Source organism: Cynara cardunculus, assembly GCF_001531365.2.
Source record: "Cynara cardunculus var. scolymus isolate 2C chromosome LG 8, CcrdV1, whole genome shotgun sequence".
Taxonomy (NCBI): Eukaryota; Viridiplantae; Streptophyta; class Magnoliopsida; order Asterales; family Asteraceae; genus Cynara; species Cynara cardunculus.
The window spans coordinates 8,173,411-8,184,355 of NC_037535.1; the positions used below are offsets into that span (position 1 = coordinate 8,173,411).

At 34.7% G+C, this 10,945-nt stretch overlaps 2 protein-coding genes across 2 annotated transcripts; one reads left to right on the plus strand and one right to left on the minus strand.

The window, feature by feature from the left end:
• Nucleotides 1-3,418: 3,418 nt before the first annotated feature.
• LOC112516158 lies at nt 3,419-4,653 on the minus strand. Its single transcript, XM_025123181.1, has 2 exons — nt 4,122-4,653; nt 3,419-3,915 (listed from the first exon to the last, which is right to left on the minus strand). Exons 1-2 carry the CDS (start codon nt 4,651-4,653, stop codon nt 3,419-3,421), a joined length of 1,029 nt encoding a protein of 342 aa, XP_024978949.1.
• Nucleotides 4,654-5,201: 548 nt separating this feature from the next.
• Nucleotides 5,202-5,561, plus strand: LOC112516159. Its single transcript, XM_025123182.1, has one exon. The coding sequence runs from the start codon at nt 5,202-5,204 to the stop codon at nt 5,559-5,561; it is 360 nt and encodes a 119-aa protein (XP_024978950.1).
• The last annotated feature ends 5,384 nt before the right edge of the window (nt 5,562-10,945 follow it).

A 10,945-nucleotide genomic window follows, 5' to 3' on the forward strand; every position in this document is an offset into this window, starting at 1 on the left:
ACTCTGTGCGCCTAGAATTTGGCTATGCGTTCCTTGTTTATGTGTCACAGGTAGGTATGATTTAAGCCCGCTTAATTTGTTAGATTTGTAATTACAATTATTAATTTCCTAAATACCATTGAGTGGTTTTGGCCACAAAATACAAAACATAGTTAAGGTAAACTGAAATTTTATTATTAGTGAAATTAAACATAATCCAGTTTGCTGTAACTGAGAAAATGAAACAATATTTCCTAGTAAAGCTAGGTATATTTAAAACACTTGCTAAGTGATAAAGTAAGACTATTTAGCTGCTTCATATCATATGTGCCCCTCAGCAATAACAACTACCTTAGCTTCATTGCCATCATTGACCTGGTTTTATCTTCTCTTCACTTCTTAGACCCTGTAAAGTAGTACAAATATGAAGACCACACCTTGGTATCTAATTCCCAAGAGTCATAATCGAAGTAAACAAATCAATACAAAACATACCTGAAGCACCAACAATAACCTTCTGCTTCTTTGGCTCTGCCTGTCAGGCTGGTCAGTTGTTTCTTCGAGTGACCCTTGTGATTGTAGTTGTACCATACTGCATCCTCAGGAATAATTCATTTGCCCTTATCTTTTTGGAACTTCCAACCTTTCCTCTTCCTTTGGGACCCTCCTTTTCTTGACTATCCCATTTTTAGGTTTAATCATCAAAACCTGCTTTGGTTTGGTTAAACCCAACTTGGATTTTATATCCTTTTCAACAGTTTTAAGCATGTTATGAAGCTTTGTGAGAGTTTTATCCAAAACCGTTTATATTGTAGTTTGAAAAGAACTAATTATATGATTTGGATAGGGAATTGATAACCGAATCGATTATCAATTCATTTTTCATTAGGAAGCTAAGATGGGCCAATCGGTCAATATATCCTTTCATTTCAAATCGTGGGTACTGACTAAAGAGCCCTCAGTCATTGTACAAGCAAACATTGCCCTGACCATATCAAACCTTTCATGCCTAGCTTGAAACTGAAACATAGACTTTAATAAGGATATCATGTCCCAAGCAATCATGTATTCAAGATTCCGCAATAACTCGGCAATCATGGAGGCTAACATTAGGCAACCAACATCTAGTGAGTCATTGACACACTTATCATAAGAAACCCCGACTTCTGCTGAAGTACTCCTAGCAGGAGTGTTTGGAGGAGGGTTCTCTAGAATGTAAAACTTATTTTCATGCCTAAGGACGATCCTTAGGAAGCAAAACCATTTGATGAAGTTTGTTCCGTTCGATTTTTCCTTATCAAGGATTGACCGCAGTGTAAATTGGGATAAATTTGAATAGTTAGCACACATCTACAAAATCAAGTTTAATTTTAGTAACTTTAAAATCTCAAATTAATTTAATTAACCTTTCAAACATATTTTAACCTGAGCTAAGATCCATATTTCACCAATTTCCATAAATGGCCAATGCATTGTCAATGGAAGTAAGTTATTTAGATAAACATCATATAATTACTTTCAATGTAACTCTTAGGTGTTTGCGGGATTCTATCTAATATATCTTATATTGGAATTGACATATTTAATCTCACTTCAACGCCTTAGATTTACTCATAAATGGCCAATGCAACTGTCTATGATATTTTCAAACAAACTAACTATACTAAGGTATTATGATCCCACCTAAATTATTGACTTAGGTTTACTGGGATCAATCGTCCAAAAGCGACTATTTAAGTAAATGGCCAATGCAATTTTTCACTTAAATCTCGTTATGCTAATGCCTTGTCTCACACTACAATCATCCGGCCAAATTGGCTAGGCTCTGACTATACTAGAATCCGTAAGCCTTGACAAGTATCTTAAATGTGCAGCATTTAATTTACGTTTGTGAAGGGTTTGAATTTTAGAAAACATTTTATTTGCTTTTAAAACCGTTTTGATTTTATCAAAATCAAAAATCGTTTGTTCTAAAAGCTAATTCAAAAGTTAGTTTGATTTTGATAATCATATCAATTTTAAAAATATCGTACTTTATTGCCGATTCTAAAATTTATTTTGCATTCAATTTTATTTTTAAAATAATTATAATTATAACAATAATTGAAAGCAGTAAATAAATAAAATGCGAAAACAAAATAAACAAGCACAACAAAATAATATATGATTTTGCTCCTAATATGATGTTCTGAGCCAACACAATAACCATTGTCAATCTAAGAATGTCTTTAAGTTCTCACTAGCCTCACCATCTTGGTGAACTCTAAGAACTCCGTCGTAACTTCTTGAAACACTGTCTTCGGATGATTACAAATTTAAATAGAAAATACAACATTAATCTATTTTATTTACATTTGTCTCTATCTATAAAATAAAAATAAAATTATAACTCATTGAAATTACACATTTTAATTTTTCAAATAAAATAAAATAATTAAACCACAGATCTTTTCAAGGCAATCGATATATTACATAACTATTTTAACATAAAATATAATGTTTGGCCAAAAATAAATATCATAAATAAAAGGGCCAAATAATATGAACAAATTTTATATGGCAAAATTAAAGCAAATTGACTCAATACTCACTTGTTGGACATTGACTCATGACCCAAACGAAAGAAAACATTTTGGACTCTTTTTACTAGGTCCATGGTCCAATCGATTAGGGCACTAGCCCATCGGGTCGAACTAGCCAGAAAGTCATCCGCACCACCACGAGTTGGTGGTCGGTGCTCAAGAAATTACCACAGTCGAAGCTGGGGAAAAAACGACCACAGTAAAAAATAAGCATCATCAATCCTGGGCATATGGCAGCAGGCCACATCGTAGATCACCCGCTTGGCATAGTGAAAGCGATGACGAATGTGAAACATAAAATCAATCACCGACCACTGGGGAGGTGGCATTGATGAACCAGAAGCAGATCCTATCGAAACACGTTTCACATATGGGAAGCCCACCTACGGTCCAACCAGTGGTCCTAGGTGGTTTGGTAGAAAACAGAGAAATCGACGGTTTTAACAGAGCAAGCAGCAGCTGGCAGGCGACAGATAGAACATCTAATTCCAACCGCCTATGGTGGTGGCTTAGGGCAACTCCAACTTTCACACCAAAAAAACACTAAAAACACCAAATCTGGTGGACCCATAAACAAAAAAAAAAAAACAAAAAAAAAAAAAAAACTCAACTCCAATCACACTCTAAAAAAACACCAAATTTGTGGAACCCACATTAAAATAACATATTTTATTTACTATTTTTAATAACAATATTTATAATTTGTAATAGATATTATAATAATAAATAATTAGTAATTAATTTATTTAATGAAGAAATGTAAAAATAAAAACGATAAAATTGTAATTAATAAATTTTATATTTAAAAAGATTACATTAGTTCAAATAGCACAAATTAAAAAAACACATAAATAATATTAATTCTCCGAGTTAGTATACTCGTCCCACAAATGATCAATTAATGCATTATGAAGTTCAAAGTGAGCATCTTTATCCTTGATCTTTTTGTGTCGAGCAAGAAACTGTTCAAGTCCACCATCGTTCATCATCTCAACTCCCACGTCTTGCACTTCACTTCGTTCTTCAATTGGTGCATTAATATCACGTTCATCTTCTATGATCATATTATGCATAATGATGCACAAAGTCATTATATCATGCAAGATTTCCTTCCTCCATAACCATGCAGGTGCTGCTACTATTGCAAACATTGATTGCAATACGCCAAATGCACATTCTACGTCTTTTCTACATGCTTCTTGTTTCTTTGCAAAATATTGTTTTTTAGGGCCACGTGGATCGTGAATAGATTGAACAAGAGTGACCCATTTTGGATATATGCCATCAGCTAAATAATAACCCATATTATATGATTTTCCTTTAATGACATAATTAGGAGGGGGAGCAGTACCTGCTGCAAGATTTGCAAAAGATGGGAGGACTCCAACACATTAATGTCATTGTTGGACCCCGGTAAACCAAAATATGCATGCCATATCCAAAGATCATAGTCAGCTACAGCTTCAAGAACAATACTTGGAGATCTACTACGACCGAAATATTGTCCTCCTCAACCGGTTGGACAATTCTTCCATTTTCAATGCATACAATCTAGACTACCTAACATTCCTGGAAAACCTCGTTGTTCTCCAACTTGGAGTAGTCGTGCCACATCATTAGCATTAGGTGTTCGGAGATAGCGTTCTCCAAACACCTCCACGATGGCACGACAAAACCGCTTCAAAGCTTCTAAAACCGTCGATTCGCCTATTTTAATGTACTCATCTGTAGCATCTGCAGCCATGCCATATGCCAACATTCGAAATACAGCAGTAACTTTTTGATAATCGGACAACCCAAGTTTGCCGCATCCACCCCTTCGTTGGAGAAAGTAGTTGTCATGACTTTGGACAACATCCAAAATATGAACAAATATGGTACGACTCATTTGGAATCGTCGATGAAACATCAACTCAGGAAATCGAGGATTTTCAGAAAAATAATCATTGAAGAGATTGCGATCGACATTTTCTCGATCACGATTGATAACTATATGGCCATGAATAGAACCACGATAAGATACATGATTGTTTTGAGCATAATTACGGATATAATTATCCATTTCAGACGCTAGATTGAATGCCTCGACCATTAAGAATATAAACTCTTTATCACTAAACCGAACCGTTTGCAACCAATCCTCGACCAAGAAGATCATTGGAAACGAGAATGTCTTGCATTCTAAAAGCTTGCAAAAAAATGCGAGGGTGTATCAATCAAGTTGAAATGAGGAATCCAAGTGGTGCTTCTGAACAAGATATCGTAAATATTTATTGTTTTAGTTGATCATTGTTTTATTAATTTAAATATAACGTGTATTTTTCATAGATGAATGAAGCGAAAGAGCTGTTAAAACTTGATGGATCATATAAGAAGGGTTTTAAGTTTGATCATGTCTGGGACATCTTGAAAGACTCCGAGAGTTTATCAAATGTCATTGCATCAACTCAGTATCAATGACAAAGTCCTTATCAATCACCTTCTTCCAGTCCTGGTTCATCGTCTGGGACAGATGCCGGTTTACCGTCGTTGACTATTCACGATGTAGAAGGTACTCAAAGACCAATTGGTGTGAAAAAGGCAAAATCAAGGCTCCAATATGATAATAAGTTAGATACCTTAGTCAAGGCTAGTAAAAAAATGAGCAAACAAATAGCCAAAACCACTGAAGTTATGATGCGAATGAATGAGCTTCAAGCTCAGAAACTTGCATTAGAGGCAAGGTTGGCGGATGACAAACTTATGTGCATCGATCTAAACTCTATCATTGATCCTGTGTGGTATGAGTTCATAAAAAAAAGAGAAAATTCGAATAGAGAGAGAGAGAGAGCGCAACCCCAGGTTCATATGTCTGGACAAGGATCAGAATTCGTAGCATCTCAATATCGAGTATCTCAACATCAACAATTTGGAGGAGCTCAAGACCAACCCGAAGGATCTCAGAATGTAGCAGAAAGTTTTAGTCAGTTTATGCCTAGCGGAGACGATTGGACCCTTTAATTTATGTATTTCAGTTTTTAAAATTTTCATTAATAAAACATGTTTACGTTTATCCGGTATCATATTTGTGTTATTAATAATTTATTATATATATATATATAAATTTAAATAAATAAATATAAAAACCTAAAACTTAATATTTGTAATTATTTATTTATTTATAATTTATTAAAAAAATTATTTAAGAAAAGGTGGTGGGGACCACCCATTTGGCAAAAATGCCGTTCACCTTCTTCACGGCAAATATGCCGTTCGTTTTCACCCGCCGGCAAAAGTTTAGTGTTTTTGGCGTACGATTGGATCCAAGAGAACGGCAAAACTAGGGTTTTGTCGTTCGATTGGAGTTGCTCTTAGAGTCAATACACAGGGGCCCAAGGTCGGTTGTAAAAAAAAATGGCACTGGTCCTATTTAACCAGCATCAAGATCGGCCCAAAAATCACAGATGAGCGACGAACCCCTAAGGAACTATCTGTCATGGATAGAATCCAAGAGGTAAGTAGCCCCATGGTAAGGAACGACGGCAACAACCGCAACCATAACGACCGTGGCCAATGATTGCCAGCGACGACACAACCTCAGACGATTGTCACTTTGGGAGAGAAAGTGAGATTATGGTCTAGTTTTGGAGAAAAGAACCCACTGTATGACATCAGTCTTAAATTGGCGATAGCTAGTGAAGGCCCGACGAAAGGGAAGCCCCATACGGTTGTTGCTTAGAGAGATAGGTGGTGATGATTAACAAAATAGGGTTTAAAACTCTTTTGTTAACTGGTCAACAAGGCTTTCAACACGGAGGCCCATCAAGAATTTCATGATCCAATTTGATTGAAAATCCAATTAGATTTTAGGGTCCAGTTCAATTTTAGTTTGTCATAAAACAACTGTCCCCTTTTAATTAAATGCTCAAAGTGGCTATAATACCACTGTTGGGTTTTAAAGCAAATTTGTAACCTTTAATGCAGTGGAAAATAAATATTTGGTTACAAATAAATTAGAGAACTGTTTTATCTAAAACTCAATCGGATCCACTGAAACATTTAACTAAAATCACACACCATACGGTGTTCAAGATTGTATCTTTTCAGAATTAGTATAGATCTTGATGAAACACAAGAAACCAATGGAGGTTTCCTCTATCAGTGATCCATACATGAACACCCTCGGATATCTCACCGGGTCCTAGTCCAAGTACCCTAGATCTATATGTGTATTACAGAAAAGAAAAAGTTTATTTTCTGTATAATTTCTAAAAGGATAGGCCATTCTAAATGGTTCAAGCAGTCAGAATTAATTTAGTCTAACACCTTAATTATATGGTATAAATTATATATAGACCTTCATTCAAAAAAGGTCTAGTAATTATCTTTAACATATATATAATAATCTTAAAGCTTAGTATAAGTATACAAATTTACAGATAACACCCTATAATTATCATAATTACGTTTCAACACATATTTTCATAATTACCCTCCAAGACTAATTGTATGCAAAATCAACTTGATTTAATTCAGATTTCTATAAATGGAAGTAAACATATTCTTTGTGTGACACCCTATAAGTTTACATACTCCTCAACAGTATCTATATATGACATGCATCATGGGCATATAATAATTTACAGAAATCATCATCACCAAATTATTGTACAAACAAATTATAAAAAATATATACACCTAATTAAAAGCTTAAAATTCCTTTCATATCAAGAAATCATACTCCGTTATTTGTCACTACTCGCAAAAAATACACCGTCACGCACAAAAACACCATTTATGGTTGTTGGTGATGATATCGATCAAGAACACAATCCATGGTGAAGAAGGCTTATGCTTATACTGTAACACCATTAAAATTGGAGTAAATTTAAACCAAAAGTTGATAGATAAATGATACCTATAAGTATATAAATCACCCAAGATGTGGAAATTACAACCCAAGGGAATAGAATATATAAATAACAACCTACTAGTCTAAACTATTATAAGTTTAGATTATGGATGAGTGTCACTATCTTCATCAAAAGAATCTTGTCAAAATAAAAAGCTAACTAACAAAAGCTATAACTCCCGAAAATATCTCTACTAGCATCCAGTCACTTCGTCCAAGCCTCCGGAGCCACATGGCTAAGATATCATCATATACATGTCATTTTCGAAAAAGTGTTAGGTTTAACACCTAGTAAGTCCAAACAATTTATAAATAATGTGAATAACCAATATGGTAAAAATTTACAAGTTTGATTTATATCCCAAGTTCATATATTTCAAATAAGACCACAAAATCTAAAACATATCTTATGATGGATGGGGAGACCCAATTTCCATGGGTAGTGGCGGAACACAAAGTTAGGCCATAATTCCATGTTGTTGTTGATCCTCTCTCTCTCAATGATTTGATGACGATCTTTTTTATCTTATGAAAAGTAATTTCTTTTCAGTGATCAACACTGATTCTATTCAGTGATCGCTAAACAAGTATTGTATCTCTCAAGAGACAAGTATTCTTCAAGAAGACAAAACTCACACCATAATAACCTTCAGTGATATTGAAGATAAAGCTGAAGATAGAGACAAGCGGTTCGTGATATGATGCGGTTTCAGTGATAACAAGCTCGTCTACAAAAGTGTGAAATCTACTCAAGATTCAACATACACTGAATAAACCTAGTGTTATTCCAGTGTTAGTGATCAAATGAATCTTGTTGATCAAGTTTAGTTTTTGTCTTATCCTCCTACACACAAAGGACAAACCGATACCTCTCAAAGTAAATCACTCGTACGGAGTCACTCTATTGTCTCCAAACGTTCTTACCTGCATTTAATGCTTGCCAAAGGACAAGATCACCTCTAGATTCTTGTCACGTGCCTTGTACTGTCTGACTTGTATTTAATGCATTGGGTATAAATAGCTGAGAAACTCCTTCTTCTCACTAACACTAAGCCAAGAAACTTATATATTGAAGATAAACTTTCTATCCAAGAAGAGACTTTCTCACAAGCACAAACTTCTTAATCTTTTGAAGTTATCTTTACTTCAAGTGAAGAACATCAACTAAGCTCTTCCTTTAGCGAAGTTATTGTTTCTTCTTTTAGCAAGTCTTTTTTTTCTTGTTTTTTGTATCTTGTGTGTTCCCTAGATTGTTTTAGATAAGTTCTATATCTTTTCTTATTCCATAAATAGTCTGTAATTTATGTATTGATCTTCTTTATCAATAAAAGATTTTAAATAGTGAAAATTGTGTGTTTGTATTCATCCTCCCCCTCTTCTACGAACTACTACCTTTAAACTCTTATAGATCTGTTTGGGACCAACAGTTGTAGAGTTCACACTAAGGATCAATAGCCAATGAGTTCTACCAACCGTGATATATAGTTCAAGGCTCCCATGATCCTTGTTAAGCTCATTCGCTAGAAACTACATTCTGCCTCCAAGAGTCTGTACCATAATGCCACTAATAACCCAATGTCTATTTCTAGTTACAAAACGAGAAGACCATCTCGTTTCAATTAAAACCGACTCATATGTTTATGGATCAGTTGTATTACAGTCTAACATATGCCAAAACTTTAAAGTGACCAACTATAATCTCACATATAGTTTTCATCATTCAAATGTCCTCATAAAGTGGTTTTAACACAAAATTTACCAAAATAGGACGAAGTTCTCATAACTCCCAATAAAACATGTTCTTACCCCAAACACAATATCACCATCATCATCTTTTCTAAGAGCTCACAAGCTCAAGAATAATCTTGATCTGGAAGTAATAATACTTGTTTTTTCCAAAATGTAACATTTTCCATGAATATACCTTCAAGTATGTAAAATCAAGGATAAACCTAAATCATGTAGTTCAAGCTTCATAATAACATTTATGTACCAAACACGCATTTTTATAACATATAATTGAAGATTCCACATTTTCTAGTGAAAAGGGTAAAAACCTTAAATCTTCTGAATACCAAAATTGGTCAAAATCCACAAATATGTAAAATACATCAAGGGGAACGTTTTAAGAGACTAAAATGAAGCATTTTGACATGTATAAAGTTTAAAAGGATTAGGATGAACTCACAAACAGGTTTCTAAGAAAACCCTAAAATATGATCAACAATGGTGAAAAGATGGTTGGAGAAGATAAATATTTTGAGCTTCAATCCACTAGTCGTGAACTCTAGATCTAAACCCTTAAATGTTTCTAGAAAAATATTCAATGTTGAGAATTAAATATGGTGGGTTCGAAGATTAAAAGAAAAAAGAAAATAAAGATGAGGTGAGTTGGTGGAGTAGATATAAAAGGCCAAAAGTGTGAAAGGGAAGGAGTGAATGTGATTAGACAAAAAAAAATGTGTATGTGTGTGTGTGAGAAAGAGAGAGAGAGAGAGAGAGAGAGAGAGAGAGAGAGAGATAGAGAAGTGGTTAGGTGAGGAGACAATGAAGAAAAAAGTCAAAAAATTTGGATTAAAAAATACATGCAGGCGACGTGATGCACTCAGATGCAACCGTGGGTCGCGTACACTAGGTCGTGCACGCCCACCCTCAATGCCTAAATTTTAGCAACTTGTTGCCTTTAGTCCGTGGGCATGAAATTTTCTTCACGAGCAAGAAACTTTCATTTATTTTGTGTTTTCTTTTTATAAAAAGTTTACTCAAACACAAACCACTCAAAATTCCAACTAAGGTTTTTTTTCTTTCTAGGATCAATATTTATATGAAACCGAAAAATACACATACCAAAATTCAGGGTGTTACATATACTCCGACCAAGAGCATCATCCATGCATGATAATAGCCATCTCCAACCTCAACAAATCTTCAACTTCTACTCCGACCCTTCCCATTCTGTAAGGACCACAACCCATCTTTGATCTCAACCCCACCGTTGGTTTCCATACTTTTGGGGTACATACGATCACTTGAGAACCTAACAGGATTACAATCGAGAACAAAAAAATCCATTTGGAAACGAAGTTGTTTTTCTTCTAAGTAGAATAAGCATGAGAGAAAAAGAGGTAGTGGAGTGTTGGGGTGCGGGAAGGAGTGAGAAGCTAAAAAGGGGGTCAAGGTTTTCCTAAGAAGACATCAAAAAAGATGGAAGTTGAGGTGTTATGGCATGGTCAAAACTTACCAGCCGAGATTAAACGGAGATCAAACTTAAATCAAAATCCATCACAATGACTGCCATTAAACCATTGTGTGACAAAGCTTGAACTGTGCAGTCACTTTTTCTTTGTTTTCAATTCCCCAAGTTGGAGATGATGGTGGAAATGGAAGTATAAGCATGTCTTGAATGTTGGTTTTGGCCGGAGATAAGGGGAAGGAATCTTCCTAGGGAAGAAGAAAAAATATACGAGAGGGACAATATGGGTAGTTTTTTTAT